Genomic DNA, 24,334 nt, shown 5'->3' with positions numbered 1-24,334 from the left:
TGTTTATATCCTTTTATGTCCTGCCACTGTAGTAGAGGTTTGAGAAATTATGTAATCATGGTGCATTAGCGTTTGGAGTACCTTACTGCATAGATTTACATATTGATGAGGAAAATTGTGGGACTTTAGGAACCTCGAGTACCTCTTGTTTGTATTCTGTTGAGTGTGAAAAAGTCTGTATCACACACCCACACAAAGTCTACCTAGAATTAAGTGGATGCATTAGCATTTGCATGTTCCTTCAGCTGAAAAGTCATTGTTAAAATACCTAAAATAATGTCCTTGTGTAACGATGAACTTGAGGCATTTTGATGTTTTGCTCTGTGAGATCAATTACTGAATGTTAATTTGCTTAATTTCCAGAGCTTTTATATGTGGAAATCAAGCACTTGATTAGCAGATGTTGTAGAAACTGAACAGTCACAAAAACATCATGCTGTGCTGCATGTTACATTTGACTAGACTGGAGATTCGCAACTTTGTGATGCTGTTGTGGTTTGTTTTAAATTATCAGAAGATGATTAAGCTTTTAGAATTGATTAGTAAAAGGAACATGATCACAGATCAGAGTAATGCTATACTTACATGCTTAAATGTGAATAGAGTTAAAAGCATGTGTGTGGTGATTATATGACAGGAAAACATGCAGTATACAACACAACTGAGTACAGCCTAGAAGCTGCATTACTTAAAAGTTGACAAATAAAACAGTTAAGTAAAAATTCAAGTTTAAAAAAGCAAATACTTTGGCGATATTTAAAAAGAAATGCCTTTTATTTGAAATTGTTTCATCAAAAGTGGGTAGACTAGAACTGAGAGAGGAAATTGAAAAATTTGACTGAAAGCCTTCACAAAGTTGTAAAATGATACAGGAAGATCAGGGACTCTGATTTTTTTTTTTTTTTTTTTTTTAATCACACAGTTCCAGTAATAAGTATGAAGTATGAACCATAGTACCTCTGATCCTCCTCAAATGACTCCACAGATGGTGTGCACAGTGTAGATCTGAAAGAGATGCCACAGGAGTATCAATGAAAGTCTGGATTTCTGTGACTCACACAGCAGTAGGGATATAATATATACTAGGGATATAATGATATACACTAGGGATATAATATATATAATGATATTATATAAGGGATATAATATCATTCTGTATTGATAATGCTCAAGAAAAATTGCATATATATATATATATATATATATATATATATATATATATATATATATATATATATATATATATATAATATTTTTTTTGTTTTGCCTCCAGGTTCTTTTTTGTTGTGTAAAATTTCCAGTTTTGTGCCAAAGAGAATCAGGCTGAAGGACTCCAGCATGTGTAGCCTTAAACTGACAGCATACTCTTGATAGTGAAGCACACAGGTGGGTGTGTGGTTGCGTCATAAGGTGATTTTGGAATTTTAGAGATGACATGAATACCTGTGCTACTGGATGACAAGGTGACTTCTAGTCTCCCGAGCTCTTGGCAGAAGTGAACACAGCAGCAATAATAACACTGCTAAAAATTGCAGAAGACTTTCTAAACAAGAATAAAATATAAAACCTCGTCAGGATCTCACCTGATCCAATGGAATACATGTTGTGAATTTTAAAGAGAGCAAATCAAACATAAAAAAAGAGTGTCTTAAAGATGGCAGAGCATCTCTTCAGAAATGTGTGCACTATTGAGATCTTCCTCACTGAAGAGGATTGAATATATCATTTAAAAATCAGGAATATTGGAAAATAAAGTAATGAAGTACACTATATTGCCAAAAGTATTCACTCACTCGTCCAAATCATTGAATTCAGGTGTTCCAGTCACTTTCATGGCCACAGGTGTATCAAACCAAGCACCTAGGCATGCAGACTGCTTCTACATTTATGAAAAGAATAGGTCGATGGAGCTCAGAGAGTTCCAGCGTGGTACCGTGATAGGATCCCACCTGTGCAGCAAGTCCAGCTGTGAAACTTCCTCACTACTAAATATTCCACAGTCAGCTGCTAGTGGTACCATAACAAAGTGGAAGCGATTGGGAACGACAGCAACTCAGCCACGAAGTGGTAGGCCGCGTAAAATCACAGCAGGGTCAGTGGATGCTGAGGTGCATAGTGCGCAGAGGTCACCAACTTTCTGCAGAGTCGATCGCTGCAGACCTCCAAACTTCATGTGGCCTTAAGATCAGCTCAAGGACAGCGTGTAGAGAGCTTCATCGAATTGTTTTCTGTCCAGTCATGATTGCTGTCATTTGCAAGCAGCCATCAAAACTCATGTAAGTCTTGATTGACAGATTTAAATTCATCAGACAAAAAAGGGAGTTTGCATTAAACATCTACGCTGAATAAAATAGCTAATCATCAATGTAATTTCATTGTTTTTAGCTGAACCACGATGATTGATGCAAGGGATAAACAGTGCAGACAGTCTGTTAACAAAGCGTTGTACACTGGAATCCTTCAAAGACACTGTGGTTTTACTCTTAGATGAGTAAGTATTTAATTATTATCTAATGCATGACTCAAGCAACAGCTGAACAAAGCCTCTACTGTATTAATAACTCAATATTATTATTATTATTATTATTTATTTATTTTTTTTTAAACTTTTTTTGGCCACAGTTTCTTTTATTGGCAGTAGAGGGAGACAGGAAATGGGGGAAAGATACAGGGGAGGACACGTGGGCAAACTGGCGACAGGCCGGGACTCGAGCCCACGCTGCCCGCACCGCAGTACGGCATACATGTATGTATGTGGTCGCCCACACAGCCACCCGCGCGCCCCGTTAATAACTCCGTTTGAGTGAAGAACGTCACAGTAACTGGCCTGGGGTAAACACAAAATTTGACATCTGCAATGAGAATGGAAATCATTTCTAAATACAGAATTTCTAATTACAGTGTTGTGGTAACGGGACAAAGCAGGTGATTAGACAATGACAAGCAAGGACTGTAAAAAAGGAAAAAAAAAAAAGAAAAAAGTTTTTATACCCAAATTTGACTACTGGACACACTGGACTTCTCTGAGAAGTCAAAAAGGAATCAAGCATAACATTAAAATAAACTGTTTTTTCCTGTTTAAGAACGCAAGTATTAAAAATATAATTTTGATTAAGAGCTTGCACGTACAGCTGGATTAACCATTATAAAAACATTTCAAATTATTTTGGTAATTGTCAGTACTGTCAATTTAGGGCCTAAATCTTACACTGGGTGGAGGACTAATAAATTTCTTAAACACTGCACATGAATTTGCCCCAGACCCTTTTATTCCCTGAGAAGATAACTTACAGGCTGTGTCTTCAAAAACCTTTTCATAAATTATCAAATGCTTTAAATTTTAAGCAAATATTTGAGGGAATGGAAAATGCTGCACACACAGCACTGATTACAGTAAGACACGTGTTTAAAAATGTGATATCTGGAATCCAAAGGTTGGTTGTTAAATTTGGTGGCTTTTGAATGAATTAGGTTGATGTGGAAAACATCAACCTTTTTTTGTCTTTTTTTTTTTTGTCTCTCTTCAGCACAAATTAGTAGATGTGTTGATTTATTTATTCATGTACAGAAGTTTTCACTGTGACATTTATAAAAATGTAGGCCTTTGCCAACTATAATCAGTCATTTCCAAATTTTCTGCATCAACTGATTTGGGACCCTAAATTATGCAAGCCCAATCAGATGCAAAGCCGTGCACCCATTTATCAGATATAAATGCTTCCCAGTTGTGGTACCACCTATAAGTGGGGCACAGTTAAGGCCATTGGAAAAAAAAGTCCTAAACATGTCTTGAATTTCAGCTTGAAATCTCAACAAGTTGTTAGAAGTGTTTGAAAAATTATAGTGAAACAAAAAAAAAAAATCAAGCAGCTCAATGTGGGCATAATCAAATGTTCAAACTCCACATGGGAAAGGTAAATGTCCTCAGAGAGAGAGTTGCAGATCTCTGCAAAGGGACTGTGCACACCTACCTCATAAAACCAGTTGGTATAACTGGGTTTTCTGGAGCATGCCCTTCTCTTTTCTCTAGCATATTTACTCCATCTTCTTTCTTCTTGTGGCCTTCTCCTTTTCAGAATCTAGCTAGGAGCACATATCCTCAGCTCGCTGCTCTTTCCAACAGTGCCTTTTTCTTTTTTTTTTTTTTTTTTTAGAAACCTTATGGCCTTAATTAGCACCAGTATTGGAACTGCAATAAATTAGAAAATAAACATGATTTTTTTTTTACATTTCACATCTTTATAGAAATGGTGTTTACTGATTGGAAATGTGTAATTAGAACTAGTAGGGGGGAAAAAAAATCTAATTAAAATTTGCATTGGAAATTCATGACCATGCAAGGTTAATTTGTAAAGATGAAAGCAGCCAAAAGTTTGAGGTCGTAAATGCTTAAAAAGAAGTTTTGTTTTTGACACTTTTACTGTGTGTCCTCGGCACGGCTCTGTGTGCATTAAAGAACACCTCTCAGTTGTTGCAGTGGAGGATACAAAGGCAATTACTGTGAATGATGGTCGAGGTCTAGTACAGGGCACTGGGGGCTGATCAGTAATCTCGGGGCCACTCCCATCGCCATGTGACATCACATGCTTTCATGTGATACGCTGATCTGCTGCGACTCTGAAAAGCTTCCATTTGAAATTCCAATTTAATGGAATTTGTGCTGCAGAACAGAAAATTCAGTCAGCAGTCATGTGAGATGGTATGCAGATCCAGCCAGCAGAGCTGCAGTCAAGCTTGGAGCACACAAAAGATGACTGGAAGGAAACTATTTGGCCCAGTGACATTTGGTAAGATAAGAAGGACTATGTGTATGTGTGTGTGTGTGTGTGTGTGTGTGTGTGTGTGTGTGTGTGTGTGTGTGTGTGTGTGTTGCAGAGGCTTGTGTCAGAAATGGGATTTTCAATTAAATACATGTTGCAGATTTTATTAACCAAGCCCTCCTGTGTGTAGATCATCATATTGTAAGTAGGTTTGGATTAGAGGAGAAGTGTAAACATCTTAAGTGTGAACGCTGAGTTATTGGCTGTGTCTGGAGTTAATCATGTCTCAGTCCTGAGGCTGTGTGTTGAATTCACGTTGAGCTGTGTGTAATAGGAATTGTTCCGTAACGGTGATGGAAGGAGGTGTGAGGCGTGTGTCTTACGCTTCGTGGTGCATGTGGTTGTGGCAGGCGTGCGCATACAAGTTGGAGCCCTTTAAATAGCTTTCTCAGTAGAATAAGCGCAGTATCTTATTTGATTTGGTACCAATATGAATCAACAGTTTTATGTTTGATCATAGTGAGTGTAATTGGATCATTGATTTTTTTTTTTTTTTTTGCTTTTACAATGGCTCATCTAGTCTTGCGGGGGTCGAGTTTGGCGGGTTTTCATTCGTCTCATGCGTTTGTGTCGTAGCCCTGACATCACCAGTGACATTACCGCTGCATCGTACAGGAAATGCAGTTTACAAAACACAGGTTGAATTAATGCGATTTAAACTTATGTTTTGTCACATTAAATTAAAGAGTGTGTTCATAGTTAGTAGATCTCACAGCAATAATTCATATTAGAAAGTTACGCAGCCATCTCAGCATACTATGGCAAAAGTTGTTGCTTTTACAACTAAGTGAGCATTAATAGACAAAATGGATGCTGAGTGTGTCTGTATTTGCTACAGTACACATTCAAGTGCTTCCTCATGGGTCATTGCACTGTAATTATCGTGTTTTTATTTGAGAGTCAGAGCTGAACTCTAAATGTATTAATTTCTCTTTAGGTTGCTTCCACAGCTGAGGTTTTTCCACTTACATAAATATTTGGGTTTGCTTTGACTGCCAGTGAATTTACCTGCTCTCTACTGAGTGAGTTAAGTCACGAACACGCTAGTAGCTTGGTGTATTTTTAGTGGTTTGTCTATGAATGCTTGCGAAGAGGAAGCCACAATTTTTCAGTTTCATAATATGGCAATCCAAGATATTTATGAGTGTGTGTAGATGTGTGAGAATTCAGATTTTGTCTGCAGCATTATGATGTGTTTCGCCTTCTGTTGTAGCTCAGACATGAGTGGGGCCAGTAACACACTGGCGAGGGAGTTCCTGACTGATGTGCATCAACTCTGCAGCGCTGTGGCCCAAAGAGCGGAGGCGCGGGAGGAAGATGAGGAAGAAAGCCACATGGTGGCTCTGGGCGAGTACCTGGTCAGGGGTCGGGGCTTCCTGCTGCTCAGTACCCTGGACTCAATCATTGACCAGGTAAGGAGAGGTCAAGTGCACCCATCCTGACTTTTGGTTTGACTTTGATTATAGATAAAAAAAAAAAAAAATCGCTCCTGCATGACAATTGCACAAAGAGGTAACAGAGAACCTACAGACATTTAAAGGTATAAATGCTCACGTTTTAATGAATATTTTTAGCTTCTTTATGCAGCTCAACATCAGAATATCAGATTCAAATTTCTAGATGCGTATATTGCATCAACTAATCACTTCATCAAAAAGAAACTGCAGACAGACTTTGCAGTAGAGATACAATGTAGTAAAAACACATGATACAAAAGACAGCTTAAAGAAATATTTAATTATCACAGTGGATTAGAGAAATGCACATTATGAACTAATAAGACTCCATAAAGTCATATGAACAAACAAGATGGCATTCAGTCGAGCGTGCTGCATGTTTTAAATTCTAATGGGGTTTGATGGTTATCAGAAACCCTTTTCTGTGCTCTCATAGAAACTTTGTTCACATTAGGGAATTTCCAGGCACTATATCCAATTATTTTACTACCACAAAGACAGTATTCTTTATTTGCTTAGAGGCAATTTAGGCTCCTGCAGCACATCTGTTTCTGGTGTTTACACAACTTACGAGGTGATTTTTATCATAAGAGGAAATTTGTGATGCCCACACACTGTTTGATGACATGAATGACTGCAGAAAGACAGGCTTTCTGTTGCTGCTCTATGCAAATTGATGCAAATCTTTTTTAACAGATGAGTAGCACTTTTTTATATATATATATATATATATATATATATATATATATATATATATTGTGTGTGTGTGTGTGTGTATTTTTTGATTCAGTGAAAAAAATTTGTAAAAAATCCCCTATGATGTTAGATCATAGAAATAAGTGAAGTTTTCTACTCTGTTTTATTAACGCTGTCTATGGCAGTGAGTTGAGGCCTTTATTGAGGTGCTCCTGTTAAATAGGAAATGCCTTCCAGAGACAGGTTTTGTTTTCTCTGTTAACTGGCACCAGGCTCTGACGTTTCTTCTGCCTACACACTAGTGTACTGGTCTGCAGATTTCACCTCGGAGCCCACACTAGAGTGCACCGTGGTTTTTTTATATATCGATTTGATCGGTGAGTTTTTCTGGGTCAAGGAAGAGTTTAGGGGATTCTTTTATCCGCAGTGACTTTAGCAGCTTTCACATGACTGCTGGAGCGCTTCCCATCAATAGTTGGTGTGAAAAAAGGATTCAAGGTCCAGAGGATTTGGGGAAGAATTGACCGCTGAAAGTTATGGTGCAGTGTTTTTCTGCAGTGATTCCCTTTGTAGGATATGTTGCAATTGCTGAGTGAACCTTTAAAATGTTTATATAATAGAAAGTTCAAGTGAGACAATAGTGATTAAACAGGCTAAACATCAGCATAATTCAGACTGCTACAGTGTCTCTTGACCATTGAAGTAGACTTACATAAGAACAGTTTTGGTGTGAAGAGATGGGATACTGCATCATTTTATTGCCAAGCAGCATCTGAAAAAAAGTCCTGTTTGTCAGCGTCCCCACTGCCTCATTTCATTCATATCTTTTAGCTTATTTAAAGTCCACTCAGTTTATTTTCTATTTTTATCCAAGCCTTCAGTCTGATGCATTCATGTGTAGCTGTGTGCATCAGCAGTGTCCTAGGTTGAATGAAGCCTTCACATTATAAAGAACCTTTGCTTAACAAATAAATCAGGTTTTAAATCATAGATGTAGTTTGTGAGAAAATGTATTTTGAGTAGCGTTTGTTCCACTCTGATTTTATCTCCTCCCACGTTGTGTCACCTTCACTCTGTTAGTTTAGAGGATTCAGATCTACTCAGTGAAATTCTCTTTATTTAATGGTAGCAGCACAATTAGGCATTACATAGTCGAACTCATAAACAGGATTCCTGTAGTCATATTTAAAACATAAAATCTCAATTGTTTTGGTTTTTTTAATTAAATTATTTTTTTTGTGTGTCCTCTAAATGTGTTAAGTTAGTGTGTTGATGTGTGAAACATCAGCCGGCTGTCATCGCTTTCATTTCAGCTTAATAGTTCAGCTTTCTAATGCTCAACTGAGACTAATGCTGAGACTATACAGAAGTCATCAATTAATGGAAGTAAAAGTATTTGTGAAAACCCCCAGAGTAATATTATTAGTATATGTAATGAAAATACTACTGGATTAGTGATTTGCATGCAGTTAATGACCCTCAGTGTTAGTCGTTTCTGTCCACAAACAGTAAAAACTGACACACCCATTGCAGGTAGAGAACATTCAGAGCACCGATGTCTTGAACAAAAACAAACGGGCACGTTGGCCACAGCTCCTGCCCTGTGTTCGCATTTCATTTACAAGTACACTAGAGCCACGGCTGTTCAGTCGTGCTAACATTCACTTACCTCCGGACCAGAAAAACACAAGAGAAGCACCAATTAGAAAAACACAGAGGGAGTGAGACTTCATCCTCTGCCAAGGATGCTATTAATACACTCCTTTGGGCATTTCCAAGTTTGTTTGCTCTTATGTTCACATTCTTCTATATTGAACCTTTGTGGAAAAAACATTTTTCTATTCTCTCCCTTCAATTTATCCAAGACTTTGAAATGCTCAGAATTATCCTGGAATGAAATAAACTGCATTTATAGATTGCACTCTTTTTTTAAATGCATTATATGTCAGCGTGCATTATAAATGGACCGTACTGTGTGTTTTTGCTAAATCAGAAAGCTGTTTAATTCACACATGGAAGAGTAGGTTTATCATTTTTAATTAACACCTGGAGGAGGAATCCCCTGGATAGACATGAGATCCCCAAGGTCTCACAACTAAGTCTGTCAAGTAGCTGCTACATTGCTCCTCGCCACACTTGCATTGAAGATTAAATAACGAATTCAATAAAGGTGCATATAAAAAATAGTTTATTTCTAGCGGAAAGACGTTTTTAAAATTGTTACATTTCAATACAAAGCAAATATTGTGCGTGACATTATTTTTAATTGTTATAATTGCTGAAAGTAGTGCAAACCAAGTGTGATGGTGGGTGTGTCTTGGTGTGTCATTGGAGTGTGAGAAAAAAGGAGAAGCAAAGGGAGGCTTTCTAGGTAAACTCAGTGTGGTTTTTTTGCCCTATCAGGAGCTGACCTGTCGGGAGGAGCTGCTGACTTTGCTGCTGTCTTTGCTCCCACTGGTCTGGAAGATTCCCGTACAGGAGGAAAAAGCCCCAGGTCAGTACCCACACATAACATGTACCTAAAAATTTCACTTTAGATACTTCATTGTAGAATTATAAAATTAGCTAACCATTATAGTTACTCTGTGAGGTGCGACCAGTAGCAGTGTTTGTACAAAAGAACTAAACTGCAGACTGCATTTGAAAATGTGTTACATGTGTATTTAGCTATAAATTTTGTTTTGTTTTCCAGCTTTTACATTATTCTTTTGAAGTTATTGCTATCAAGTAATGTTTCAGCATCAGGTTTGGTGGGTTTATAGTACTTTGCTAGGAGAATGGAGAAATGGGTTCAGCGACTTACAGAAACGTTCAGACACACATGGAAATGCAGTATATAAGTCAATGCTGAAAGTCAGTATTTGATATGACAGTTTTTATTCTTCAACACAGCCTAAACTCTCTGAGGCAGCTTTCTTGTCATTTCTTTAAGTAGTCTTCAGGAATAGTTCTCCAGGCTTCTCAAAGGACATCCAAAGCTCTTCTTTGGATGTTTTCTGCTATTTGTTCCGTTCTCTGTCAGGATGATTCCACACTGCTTCACTAATGTTGAAGTCCGGGCTCTGGGGAGGCCAGTCCATGACTGATAGTGTTGCATTGTGTGGTTTTCTATCCAGGTATGCTTTTACTGCATTGGCAGTCTGTTTGGGATCATTGTCATGCTGAAAAATGAAGCTGTTTCCAATCAGATGCTTTCCCAGTGGTATTGCATGGTGGATCAAAAATCTGATGGTACCTTTTATGTGTTCATAATTCCATCGATCTTTGCAAAATCCCCAGCACAACTGGCTGAACTGCAGCCCCAAACCGTGACAGAGCCTCCACCGTCTTTTACTGATGGCTTTAGACACTCACTGTTGGACCTCTCTCCTGAGCTCCTCCGTACTTAGTGATGACAGTTTGACTCAAAAATCAGGGATCTAGCAAGAAAAAATTCACAGCCCAGTGGGATCAGATGATCGAATGACTGGTGGCTCCTCCCTGGGTATCAGACAACCACTTGCTACTGCTAATAGCCCCGCCCACTTCCTAATTGTGGTAATAGCGAACATTCTGATAGTGAACCGGTGAAATCCTCACCAGGCGATCAACTGCTGGCTAGAACCCTGAGAAATGTCAGAATTTCTTCTCAAACAGGTCACTCCATAAGACCTGATACCGATTATCATTTCTTTGGAAGCAAATTATAAGGAAATGAGCTGTAGCTCAAGACTTTTGCACAGTACTGTACGTGAAGAAACTGAAATATGTGTGCCTTGGTTTTGACTTTGACTTTATATTGTGTCTCTAATGTCCTTATTAAATTATTAATTTTTATTTCAGGTCTTTACTTGCACAACACAAACTCCGTACTGTACTTAGTTTGAAATGGATGAATCAATTTTAACCATTTATGACATTATGAATGATGTTGGTGTTAGGAGCACAAGTAGCCACAGAACAGGAGAAGAGCAGTGATTACAGAATCCTGTGACCTCCGGATGACACTGGCATTTAGTGCAGGGCTGCTGATCCTTTCTAACATGCACCCTAGACATTTTTGCTTTAATTAATTCTTGCTCCCAGAGTGTTTGAGCACACAGGGTATGGCTGCTGAGATGCAGCTGAGCATTATGCTACGAAGTAGTAATTTTGATATTTAAAAAAAAATAGTGTTTGTCTCAGTGTACCCTCCCAACTTTCATTTCAGGATCTGCAGGTAGTTCTTGGAACTGTTGGTGACACAGTGCGTGCATCTACAATCAGAAAAAGACAGAAGAAGTTTAACTTGCATGTGTGGAGGGCCAGTAAAAAGGCTTTGTTGTCCAAAAACAACATTGAAGCTGTACTACAGTTTGCCAGGGAACATATGGGCAAAGAACATGAATTTTGGAATAAAGTTTGGTCACAATAATGGTAGACTTGTTGGGCACAGATTAAAGACAGCTTTTCAGGAGCAGAGCATCGAACTAACTGTGAAGTATGGTGAAGAAAATCTCATGGTTTGAGGTTGCTTTGCTGCTGCAGGGATTTGGCATCTTGCTGTCAGTGGTTTAACGTTGAATCAAAGACTACTTGATGATACTGTGAAGCTGTTTGTCTGAATATCTAAACAGAGGTGGACCTTTTAATAGGATAATGATCCTAAGGACACTGAGAAATCCACCAAGGAATGGCACAAAAATAAGAAATGGGGTGGTGTTGAATGGCTTAGTCACAAAAGAAAAGTCCAGATTTTAATCCCACTGAAATGTTGTGAGGGGATTTAAAACAGGCACACACACACACACACACACACACACACACCCATACCCTTTTAAACACATTTTAACTGAAGGAATTTTGTATGGCAAAAATTTAGGCAAGTTCATGTCAGAGAGCAATAAATAATAACGCAAAACATCCATAAGATGTTGTTCTTAGACTAGAAACTGTATCCCTACTACCTGTCTTATGTTGTGTGATTTGTTGATATTTATTTATTTACATTTTATGCTTAGTAGTGTTTTATATTTAATCTATGCTTCAGTTTTTATGCTTAGTTGTGTGTCATTTTTGTTCTTAATACTGCACATTTTGGGGGTTTGGAGAAACGGAATTTCAGTCTTCTGTGTAAATGTATTATTACATGGTTTGATTGACAATTAAGTTCACTTTGACTTTGACTTTGACTTATAAAGGGTGCCATTGTAGATTGAAAGGTTACTATATTTTACCCACACAAGGTTATCACATCTGTATCTCACATTTATCTGCAGCCATGATGAAGTACTTGTTTGTTTGTTTTGTCTACACTGAGCAAATATGATAGGTGTTTCTATTTATTGACAGATTTCACCCTGCCGTCCCTGCTGGAGGTATTTCTGAGCCAGGAGGTGAAGGCCGTCCCTCTCAGAGCAGGACAGAAGGCTGCAACAGATGAACAGACCTCTGGGAAGAGGTCCCGTGTTGGCAGTGGTACCTGGAAGTCACGGAGGTCCCGGCGAACAGCTCAGAGATACTCTGTAAAAGATGCTCGCAAGTCTCAGGTTTCTACCTCAGATTCAGAAGCCAACTCTGAAGACAAAATTGGCCTAGGTGGTACAAGGAGCCGAAGATCACATGGCTCCACCATCCAGGTAAGCTGTCAGCATCATCGTTCAGAGGCCTCACAGTTCACATCAACCGGCACCACCACCACAGAAACCATGAGCGCCCCATATCCACATCCCAGAGCCCCTGGATCCCAGATGGCTGACAGTGAAACCCTAACAGACCCAGCTGCAATATCAATATTCAACCGCATGGAAAACTCACCTTTTGATCTCTGTCATGTGTTGCTTTCCTTGCTGGAGAAAGTATGTAAATTTGACATGAGCATCAATCACAACCCTGCCCTTGCTGTTAGTGTAGTACCTACTCTCACAGAGATCCTTACTGAGTTTGGAGATTGCTGTGGTCCAGGGGGAGAAGGTGGAGGTGGGGCAGGGTCAGAGGAGCTTGCTGGAGGCTGGACAGAGGAGCCGATTGCACTAGTTCAGAGGATGCTACTACGAACCATCTTGCACCTAATGTCTGTGGATGTGAGTCAGAATGACAGCCTTCCAGACAGCCTGAGACGTAGTCTAACAGACCTGCTGCGAGCCACCCTCAAAATCCGGAGCTGCTTGGACAGACAGAGTAACCCTTTCGCTCCCCGGCCCAAGAAGACTCTACAGGAGATTCAGGATGACTTCTCATTCTCTCGTTATCGCCACAGAGCGCTATTACTTCCGGAGCTTTTAGAGGGAGTTCTCCAAGTGCTGCTGGGTTGCTTGCAGGCTTCCACACCCAACCCTTTTTTCTTTAATCAAGCTCTAGAGCTCATCCATGAATTTGTCCAGCACCGTGGCTTGGAGCTCTTTGAGACCACAGTGCTTCGACTGGAGGGACTTGGCAGGGCCAGAGATTCTAAAGTTGGAGGTGAAGCCTCAGAGAGGCTACGAGGTCTCATTGCAGGGGTCTTCAAGATTGTCAGTGCTGTAAAGAAGGCAAAATCAGAGCAGCTGCATCAGTCTGTATGTGCCCGACGGCGCCATCGTCGCTGTGAATATTCCCACTTCCTGCATCATCACAGAGACTTGTCAGGTTTGCCGGTCTCTGCTTTCAAGCAGGCTGCTAGACGGAACCCCTTTGAAGAGGACGCAGAGGGCAGCGGAGAGATTGAGGGTGAAGCAGTCCGTTATCCTGAGCGCTGCTGCTGCTTGGCTGCCTGTGCCCACCAATGCCTGCGGCTCCTGCAGCGCCTGTCCCCCAGTGGGCCAGCTGTGTTGCAGGTGTTAGCTGGGGTGCAGGCTGTTGGAATCTGCTGTTGTATGGACCCCCGCTCAGTTGTAGGACCCTTACTTCATGCCTTCAGAGCTCCAGGGCTGCGTAGTTACCAGTCTCATGTACTCAGTGTCCTGGGGAGACTGATCTTAGACCAGCTTGGTGGAGGACAGCCTTCAGAAAAAGCCAAGCTGGCCTCATGCAACATCTGCACTCTGGACAGCAGCCAGCTACCAGGCCTCGAGGAGACATTGCAGCATGGGGAACCTTCAGCTATTTCTACAAGCCTGTGTTACCGCTCCCAGGGTATTCTGCCAAGTGGAGGGGGTGCCGAGGACATGCTGTGGAAGTGGAATGCTCTGGAGGCCTACCAAGAGCTAGTGTTTGGCGAGGACTGGCAGCTAAGTCAGCAGATAGCTGGCCATGTGTGCCACCTAACTCAGAGGGGCAATGCTATAGTGCAGTGGCAGCTCTACACACACATCTTTAACCCTGTACTGCAGAGAGGGGTAGAGCTGGCCCACCACGCCCAGCAGCTGGGAGTTTCTGCTGTCTGTACTCAGGTCTGCAGCTATCACACGCAGTGCCTGCCTGTGGAGGTACTGCTTGTTTACCTACAAACGTTGCCTTCGCTTCTCAAATCAAGGTGAGCCGTTTGACAAGTAAAGTTTAAAATATGAGTCTTACTTTTCCCTGTTTACCTTTTTTCTTTTTTGGGTGGTATATTTTTTTCCTGTAGTATTTCAGGGTTGTGCCAGTTTCTGTACATAAAACATTCATCCAAATCTGTGTTTTAGATTTAGATATAGAAAAGGCCTGTCAAAAGTAACAAAGTTCTTTGGTTATGAGCATATTCAGGAGCATCAATAATGTGTTTTATAAATTTCTTGTTACAGTCAAGTGATACAGATGTTTGTTTTGAAAGAGTTTGCAAATCTCTCAGTCATGAAATGGATTCTGCTGCTTTTAATAAGATGAGCTAAAGTAAATATAATCCGCCAGTTCAAAGTAGGATACCTAATCTACTTGGAATTTTCTTTGTCATTAGATCTATCCCTCCAGGTCATTGCTAATTAATGTTAATCAATAATTTACTACTGCTTTGTGAATTGAGTGAGCAATAGAGGATTATTGACAGTTTATGTAACAGTGTTGTGAGTTCAGTGGAGTAGCAGAGGCAGGTGCTGTTTGCCCAAATGCATTTATCAAAATGCCGGCAAATGTGAAGTTGTGTAAAACTGTATTTTTGCTTTTGGCATGGATATTCTCAGCTGCCCGTAGACCTCTGAGGCTTTGAGCCAATCCAAAGAAAAACAGGTAAACACTGAAATGCCCATAGAATGGGATGTACAGAGGTTTTTGTTTGCGTGTTAACCCAGGTGACCTGTCTAGATTATGTCTCAGCTTCTGCTCTGCACATGCTGCGATTGGTTGCGTCCTCTTGCGACCCTCAACGAGCTCAGCTGGTTTAGAAAATAGATGGCTGGATGCTTTGGGATGATTTGTCAGCAGTAGCCTGATAGATTTTCTTTTTTAAAATTCAGAGTGTTTTCTGCTCTCTGCAGGTTTTACTGACATTTGTGATGTTTTCTATCTAATCCTCCTAAAAAATACTTTAAGAAAATTAAATTTTTGAATGTGTAAAACATAGCATTAAATGCTATTCAAATCAGTGTCCCAAAATTTTTAATTTAAATGATTCGTATATAATAATACATCAGAGGATATTTGCAGTGTAATTATATGTAAAATTCCTGCAGCTAGTTATACAATGTATGATCATTTTGTGTAAGTTTTTGTCTGATTAATTGATAAAGAGACTGCAAAATAATGATGTTTGAGACCAAACAAAAACAAAAAAAAGTGCCACATTCAGTGGTCCAGTATAGGATGGATGTAATCCAGTGGTACTGGTGTGGTTTATTAAAAAGCCTTAGCTCACAGAATGCAGGGTAACTGGTGCATTGTTAGCTCACTATGATGCTAAGTCTGTCCTGAAATAGAAGGACCGTATTTTTCAGTAAAGTCTGCAACATGCCAGGATCAAAATGATAAAGTCTCCATTGATTCTCAATTTGCAGTTGCATGCAGTCAAACCACTCGTCTTTTTTCATGTGGTCAGTTTCACTAGGTTAGATTATACAGCTCCATCTACTGGGCCATATTTTTTTCTCCAAATAAAGCAACAAACCTTGTGTTGTTTAGGTTGATAGACACAGATGTAAATGAGGAGAAAATAGGATCCGTAGATCTTTTGATGCTGGGCACATTCATGAAAGAGTTAGACAGGCTGAAGCTTCGTCGGGAGCTTCAGTAGAGTGGGAAAAGTTTTGAGCGATATGCGTCAGATTTTTCTGCCTTTGGTGGTCTCAGAAACCTCAGTGCCTGAATTGATGGGGGCTGAATTTTAATATTTGTGTGATCATCCTTCACCTGTAACCAATTCTCCTAAAGTGGTTTTTACATCACCTTCTTATGCATTCTGCACACGCAAGAAAAGTTGTCGAAAGATAACCCGAAAGACGACCAATTTTTTTTTCAAAGTTGCACATCGTCTGACCTGTTGCGCGCCACTACATCATCTTCTGCTCTCGTCGGTTTCTGCGTAACAGAAATCATATTTTTCAGAAGTGAGCATTAAATATGCAGACTAATGAATAGTCATCCCGATGGACTTTCAGACCACTCGTGAAAGGAGGAAATGTTGCGAAAAGGCAGATTTAATCAACTCTACATTGATTTAAAGGAGGGCGAGAGAAAGGGTTTAAATCAGATAAAAGAAATCAACAAGTTAATAATCTGTTAAATTTGTTTCCGTCTCAAAGCTGGAACCGAACATCTGTTTCACTGCATACTGCAGAGAAAAACTCCATGCTGAGATTAAAGTGTTTTTGTGGGATTTTAGTCAGTTTGTAATGTTAGCACTTCTCTCGAGTTGTTTTTCCACACCAAATGTTGATTTCACTCAGAGGTGACACTTTATCCTTTCACCATAATTTACCTTCTGCTTTGATGGCGTCATTTATTATTCATCATAGCCTCAGTAGTGCGTGTATATCAACGGTAAACAAATTTAAAAGGGTAAAATGTCAGCTCTGTTTTCCTGAGTAAATATACGATTCGCCTTAAGATAACAAGGCTTGAATTTGTCTTTCATGTTGCTCAGTAGAATAAAGATGAAGCAGAAAACACACTGGAGAGCAAAGAAAATGCAGTAAATAAAGTTGGAGCTAAAGTGTAGCAGGTTTGTCCATGTGCATTAGCACAGATGATGACTTATTTATGTAGGGGTGTTGTGCCAGAGAGAATTATTTCTGCAACATGATGAGAAGAAATGGAGTTGGGGTGTGAAGGCTCCTGCGTGATGAGAGTAGGTTTTTTTTTTTTTCCCCCTGCTGCTGGCTGGTTGCTGCACTTGTCTGATTGAACTGAGCAGTGCTGTTTATTTTAATAAGGGAGCTCTGCTGTCGGAGAGTTTTGTGTGTGCTCTCCACATCTACTCAGTTTGTCAACATCTTTATTTTTCCTGGCTAATAAAATGTACAAGCCCAATTCCAAAAAAAAAAAAAAATAGTTGGGATGCTGTGTAAAATGTAAATAAAAATAGAATGCAGTGATTTATAAATGTCATAAACACACATTTTATTCACAATAGAACATAGAAACATATGACCGCTTTAAATTGAGTAAATGCACCATTTTTAAGAAAAATATTTGCTAATTTTGAATTTGATGGCAGCAGCGCATCTCAATAAAGTTGGGACAGAACTATGTTTACCACTGCGTAGCATCCCCTCTTCTTTTTTTAACAACTGGGGGCCCAGTTGGCACTGCCTTGTCTTTCGCGCACAGAGATTTCTCCAGATTCTCTGAATCTTTTCATGATATTATGTAAACGATGCATTATACTAAGATATTCAAAGTTTTTACAATTTTATATTGAGGAACATTAGTCTGAAACTGTTCCACAATTTGTAGACATTTTTTTTTTTTGGCCCATCTTCTGAGAAAATTCCTCCCTGAGATGCTCCTTTTATACCCAGTCATGCTGCTGACCTGTTAGCAATTAATCTAATTAGTTGTAAAATGTTCCGCCAGCTGTTTCTGAATTAATATTTTACCTAAAATGATACATTTTCTCAGTTTAAGCATTTGATATGTATTCTATGTTCTATTGTGAATAAAATATCGGTTTGTAAAGTATGAGATTTGCATTTCATTGCATTCTGTTTGTGTTTACATTTTTTAAAGCTTCCCAACTTTTTCACATTTGTATTTATTTATACCCATTCTTTATGAAGGGGTAAAAAATGGCACAGTGCATTTAAATATAAAAAATGATTAAGTTATTAAAATGTAAAATGTATGTGTGTATGCCTGTGCCCTTTCTTTAATTTTACTTAGTTTCTCATCTTTTGTGTTATAGGGTGATCAGAGACCTTTTCAGTAGTTGTAATGGACTCAACCAGGTGACAGAGCTAGTCTACTTGGACCAGACACGCTCTTTCGCTTTGAAGGTGTTTGAGACTCTGATAATAGGCAGTGGAAACCAGCAGGCTGATGGGTTGCTTCAGGAGCTGGACAGTGCTGATGCTGAAGAAAGGGAGGCTGTCTTAGGCCTGGCTGAGGAACTGGGGCCCAGAGGGATTGGAGAGGGCACACAGAGTCTCAGCAAGTTCTATGAAGGTCTGAAGGAGGCATATCCACGACATAAGAGCCGTAGCGGGCAGGCCCGTGGACCAGGACGCAGCCGAACAGAGATCCACCTCCACGTTATCAACCTCTTTCTATGTGTGGCCTTCCTGTGCGTCAGCAAGGAGGCCGATTCTGACCGGGACTCTGCCAACGACTCTGAAGACACTTCAGGTTATGACAGTACAGCGAGTGAACCTCTGGGTGGACGGCTGCCATACCTGTCCCCAGACAGCGTAGCCTTGCCCTCTAAAGAGCAGCTACGACGTGCTGCTGATGTATGGTCAGTGTGCCGGTGGATTTATCTGGCCAGCCCTTTGTTCCAGAGACAGTTCTTCAGGCTGGGAGGACTGGATGTCTGCTTGCGCCTCATGGCCATGGTTATTCAGAAGCTCTCCTGTAAAACAAAGGATGGAAAAGCAAAGAAGAAGAGAGATGGTAAAGGTAAAGGCAGTCCTGATTCCACCGCTACAGCCACTTCACTGGGACTGGAGGAGAGTCCTCATGATACATCTGAAACCAGCAGCACCAGTCCAGCTGAAGGAAAGACCAAAGATCCAGCAAAGAAACTCGAGGAAGAGTGGCAACTACAAAGTATTCGTCTCCTTGAGGCTTTGCTGGCAATTTGTCTACACAGTGCTAACTCAGCCCTGCAGAGGATAGAGCCTGAGCTTTCTTATCAGGTATGTTGAGCAATGTGTTTAATTAATTTATCCCTAAATATGTCAGCCACAAAAAGAAATTAATTTAACTTGGATAAAAAGAAACTGTCTTTTTTCCCCTTGGTTATAGCTCCAGTCAGTGGAGGATACCCTGTTAGAGGTGCGAGACCAGCTCTCTCGCTCTGGGGTGGTGAACTCTGACCTTGCTATACCCCTGTTTGACTCTCTCCTGAGAGTGGCCTTGGCCGAGGTGTCGTCCTGTCCCGATCCCCCTGAGGAGAAGCCAGACAGGGTGAGTCCTGGCTTGGGAGAACCTGTGAGTGAAGTTACTATAATAAATATTTTCCAGTTTCATGAAACACTTATGTAGCAAAAAAAAAAAAATTTAATAAAATGTCCCTCTGCAGTGAGGTGCCATCATTGTTGATCACATTGAGTCACAGTATAAAGCTTTTGGCAAAATGTTTCTCTATTAATCTTTATTTGTTCGGCTGCGTTCCGTTTACTCATTAAAATTAATCTTTTTTTAAATCTCTTTTTAAAACTATTTGTTTTTGTTTGCATAATATGTGCCCTTTTTCACAATACTGCAAAAATCCCCTTTTTAGACCAACAGTTACTTCCTGCCACGACCTGCTGCTTATGTCACCGAGTGCTTGAACTGACTATATCAGGTTACTAACTGAAAGTTGCTATAAGTTAATTTATTCCCTTTTTTTTTTTTTTTTTTAAAGGTAGTATCTTGGTGGCCTGGGGGGGGCTTACAGTGCTCACCAAATACACCTTTCTTGCCCCTGTGTGTCCAGTTGGCTCAATAATAGTTATTACTTTAAAAAAAAAAATTCTTAATTATACTTTCTTGCCTGCTGCTTCTTCTGTCTCTTGTATGCTGTTTCTAACAAATTCCAGTGGCCAGTCCTCCTGATTTCAGCAACTTGGCAGAAGGGCAAAAAAACAGGGCATAATTAAAGGTTTCAGGCAGGGGTGAGAGCCTGTGTGATCAGAAACAAACTGCATTTTCTTGTTTGTGACCCAGTCTTAGTAACTCATCATCTTCCACCAGCAGACACTATTAACCAGTCAGATGGATAATAAATCCTTGCTTGAGGGGAAAAAATAAATCAAAGGCTCATTCATAAAGAGTGAAAATTGCACGTTTCATTTTGTTGCCTTTTTTCAGCAGAGTGAAGCATCTTTTGTATGTACAGCGTGTGTTTGAGCGCCGTGGTAAAATATAAAGAGCAGTGGTGTTTATTTAAGAGGCGAGCGTACAATGAGAGGAAAACCATTTTCCAGCCAAGTGTTATCAAGCATCAGTGCTGCTGTGTAAGGCCACTCACACTATGTTGCTAAGCAGCTGTTATCAGCCTGATGTACAACAACAGAAACGGTGAACGTAAATAATTGTAGCCCTTGTGTGGAGCCGGCAGTGGATGCAGCCTCATTTTGAAACCCAGCCTGCTGCTGATGCTTCTTTGTTTTAGTGAATTTTACACTCCGCTGTCAGCCCTTCAAACAGACTTCATTTAATTAACATACTGAAAACTTTTTTTTTTTTTTAATTGGTTATCTTCACACGTGTTGACAGTTTCTCATTTTTCTTAGTACAGATGAGCCTCTATAGCTCTCATCTCCTTAACAGTGCCACTATCACTGCAGGCTTTGTTAAACATAATTTAGGATTCACTAGCCCGCAAGACAAGATATGAATGTGTTTTATTTGTTCCTGCAAATAAGGTAAACACAAACGAGATAGCCATCCACATTTAAATGACTGGAAGTCGGCGTCTCCTGTCTCACAGCCCTAAATGTGTTTTCTTCAAGTCTTAAAATGCCTGTCTGACTAAGCCTGTTCCAACACAGGAGGATTTAGCTTTTTATATAATAGATTTACCTATTTCCTAAGAGCTTAGTTCTTTCTCAGTGAGCATTGGCAGAGTGTGATGTTCACTTAACCATTACAAGTATGTGCTTGAAGCACCCAGATTAGTTTTCCACCGCAAAGTTTGTCCACTGAATGAGGCTGTTCTTTTAAAAATGTTCGCCCATAATTAAATATAAAAGCTGCCTCATATTAGTTTCAAAGGAATAGAAGTATGTGTTACTATAAGCCTCTTTGAACCAGGAAATTGGTGTGTGTGTGTGTGTGTGTGTGTGTGTGTGTGTGTGTGTTTGCCTTCATGCACATATGATGACTGTTCATGTCGACAAACTGGGGATGTGTGAGCGCCTTGCAAGTCAGCTGATATTCGTCTTATGACCAAAAATCTTGTACTTTCTTTTTCCCCATTTTGAGGGCAGTTTATTCACTGCATCAGGCATGACACTTGTCACGCCTTTTACATTTTATCCTAAAATACTCTTGATCAAGGACCTTTTTTAAAAAAAAAAAAAAAAGTATTGGGTAAGCTCTTGCGAAAGCAATCTTATCTTACAAACTCCTTGAAAGTTAACCAGCTGTTGAACTTGGTTGGGTTCTATTTGAAGTGTATGGGGAATTCATGAGTTTTTTTTTTTTTTTCTTTTCTACCCTCCTCTTTCTCTGCCTCGCTCCTGCTCTTGCTCTTTCACTCTCTTCTTGCCAGAAGCTCCAGGTGTTGGCGGAGGGGGCGGTCCCAGCGGGCGATCTGTCTGAGGAGGTGGACGAAGTGCAGAGCTGCGGCGGCAAGCCCCCAGGGGAGGAGGAGGGCTACGACGCCGACAGCGAAAGCAACCCGGAGGACATGGCCAAGCAGGAAGAGGGTAGGCCCACACTTACTACCACACAACCACACACACACACACACTCTTATTCTCACTTACTTCTCTTGAAGCATCCATAGCTGCTGCACATACCTCACAGTTTCAGATATTATTGCAGAGGCTGGTTACTTGAACAGTTTACACTAACAAGTCTCATTACTATTGACTGCATATTCTTTTTTCAACCCTCAGCTTATTTTAAGAATGCTGCAAGTCATTTTTACGTTGCGTATTTGTCTTCTCTGCATTTAGTTTTTATTGGCGATAACAACAACAGACTAAACTTGATGGATCGAGGGGCCATGTGATGGTTATAACCTCTAAACCTGCTGATTTTTAGGCTTGGGAAATCTCGTTTCTCACACTGTCAACTTTTAATTAAATCTTTTTTGCTGAATGATTGGTCACTACTGCAGTTCTGTGCATTTACTGAAATATTTTTATGTTTAATAATGTCTTGGTTTTTAGACTTTTTTTCAGCGCAAATACACATGTAGACAGTTACTTTGATGTGAAGAAAAAAAAACGCATCCTCCTTTTTTGTGCTGTGGAGGATGTGTAGCAATAAACAGTGGCTAGTTTTTAATGCATGCGTATGACACAGCAGAAAATGAGTTTGAACCTCTTGTGTCAGCTCTGTTTCGCTGCTCTGGCCTTAGAGGTTCAGAACAGAGCCCAGTTACACTGTTTTTACTTTATCCCCTCAGAATAAAGTCATTGTTTTCCATTTTACAGATGCAGGCAGCTAAATTCTTTGGCCTCATGAGCTGGATCTTGTGACTTAAACTCTCCATCAGATGGAAATTTTAGCTTCCTGGAAAACTCTTATGTCATGACAAACAGAGAATCTTTAACCTGAAGTCATATTGAGCAAACCAGCTCCAGCTGATGTAGTATCAGTTATTTGGCAATTATCCTTATCTTGTCTTTCTCTGAAATCAATCTCAACACTAAAAATCCTTTTTCAATGGTAGGTACATCATCTTAAGTAACTGAGCACAATCACCAATGACTGCTCCTTGTGTCACACTGACTTAAAACCTATTTTTGTGGGCGCCTGGGTGGCTTAGTGGTGAAGCCAGCGACCACATATATATGCCGCGTTGCGGTGCGGGTGGCGCGGGTTCGCGTCCGGGCCTGTCGCCAATTTACACGCGTGTCTTCCCCTGTATCTTTCCCCCATTTCCTGTCTCTCTCCACTGCTAGCAAAAGCCGCTGTGGCCAAAAAACGCAAAAAAAAAAAACAACCTATTTTTGTAACACAGTAATATAGTGGATGAATTTAGTAGTTCTGCTTTCAAAATTATGAAATATTTAATCATAAAGTTGTTAATTCCACAATTTCACTCCTCAAGCTTTTCTCTTTTTGGTCCAAATTGGCTCCAGTAGCTGCTGTCTCCTCACATTTCCTGGTCTCTTAACTGCATTCACACAGCTCCAGCTCCTTGTGTTTATTGTCTGAGGTTAATTGAAAGGATAAAAAACATAAACATAGTGAAACGTGACATGAAATGCACACTGTGGGCTTGCTGCAATTAAATTTACCCACAGACCAAACGCAAGCCTCCGCATAATGTGCTATTGAGGCAGACAGGGATGACAGTCTTTATGTGCCTTTTAGTTTATATTTACTGAAAGCAGTATGTGCGCGGATGTGTGAGTGGTAGATTGTAACAAACTGTGTAGCAGTGCATAAGACGACGACCAAGCTTCATTAATGAAAAGGAGTCCCTAGCAGCCATGCGAGAGCCTGCTGGACTGCTCTCCTGGAAAACATGAGGGAACTCCCAAGCTGCTCGGAGGCTGAGCACAGAACCGAAGCGAGTTCATTTTTATGCACTGCCTCCAAGAAACCAAAGGAGGGAATGCTTTTGGATCATCACGCTGCTCAAGGAGCACAAGGCAGCAGATTGTGCCTGTGTGTGACATTTTTTTTAACACCCCCCTCCCACCTGTGTGCCAGTCTCTTGTTGCGTCTCTGATCTTCCTCTGTTGGCTTTCTTAGGATTGAAGGTGGAGTCGAGCGTTTTGCGTGAGTTTGCGGCGGTGCCAGACGGGCCCGGGCGAGGCGTGCTCCTGTTCCCAGAGATCTGCACAATGGAGTTGCAGCTTCTCGCCTCGGGCTCCCCAGACCTGGAGGTTCTGAGTCATGTGTTTCACAGCCTGCTCGGTGCAGTACACGCCAACCGCCACAATGCTGCCTTGCTTTATGACCAGGTCCCTCTAACCACTGTTTTCTCTTTGTGCTACTCTTAACCACTTCCAATATTTGTCTTACTTTACAGCTGTGGTCTGAAGAAAATGTCTGACTCCTTTGTTCTTGTTTTCCCAGGGAGGAGTCAAAACTATCCTGTCTGGCTTTCACAACATTCTCAGTCAGACAAACCCCTCTTTTGCAGGTTTGTTATTCATTCTGCCTTATTTTTATCTGATCTGATCTGAACCGATATTTTTCACGTGTGGCATCTCAGGGGGAGATTACAAAAAAAAAACAAGCTTT

General features: G+C 40.4%; 1 protein-coding gene across 9 annotated transcripts in view; it reads left to right on the top strand.

Annotated features, from left to right (window-relative positions):
• lyst (lysosomal trafficking regulator) overlaps positions 1-24,334 on the top strand; it is a 51,016-nt gene that overhangs the window by 1,633 nt on the left and 25,049 nt on the right. For 4 of the 9 annotated variants that reach the window (XM_030747898.1, XM_030747897.1, XM_030747895.1 and 1 more), the window contains 8 exons: positions 6,034-6,232; positions 9,377-9,467; positions 12,284-14,384; positions 18,165-19,113; positions 19,223-19,384; positions 21,678-21,834; positions 23,840-24,051; positions 24,167-24,233. In XM_030747898.1, coding sequence (XP_030603758.1) covers positions 6,041-6,232; positions 9,377-9,467; positions 12,284-14,384; positions 18,165-19,113; positions 19,223-19,384; positions 21,678-21,834; positions 23,840-24,051; positions 24,167-24,233 — 3,931 coding nt within the window. In that variant the 5' untranslated portion in view covers positions 6,034-6,040. Of the gene's footprint in view, positions 1-4,684; positions 4,788-6,033; positions 6,233-9,376; positions 9,468-12,283; positions 14,385-18,164; positions 19,114-19,222; positions 19,409-21,677; positions 21,835-23,839; positions 24,052-24,166; positions 24,234-24,334 lie in introns of those variants that run through there. The other 5 variants (XM_030747888.1, XM_030747892.1, XM_030747891.1 and 2 more) reach the window with 4 other exon arrangements.

This window comes from Archocentrus centrarchus, chromosome 15 (assembly GCF_007364275.1).
Source record: "Archocentrus centrarchus isolate MPI-CPG fArcCen1 chromosome 15, fArcCen1, whole genome shotgun sequence".
Taxonomy (NCBI): Eukaryota; Metazoa; Chordata; class Actinopteri; order Cichliformes; family Cichlidae; genus Archocentrus; species Archocentrus centrarchus.
This window is presented reverse-complemented; position numbering and strand designations above follow the sequence as displayed.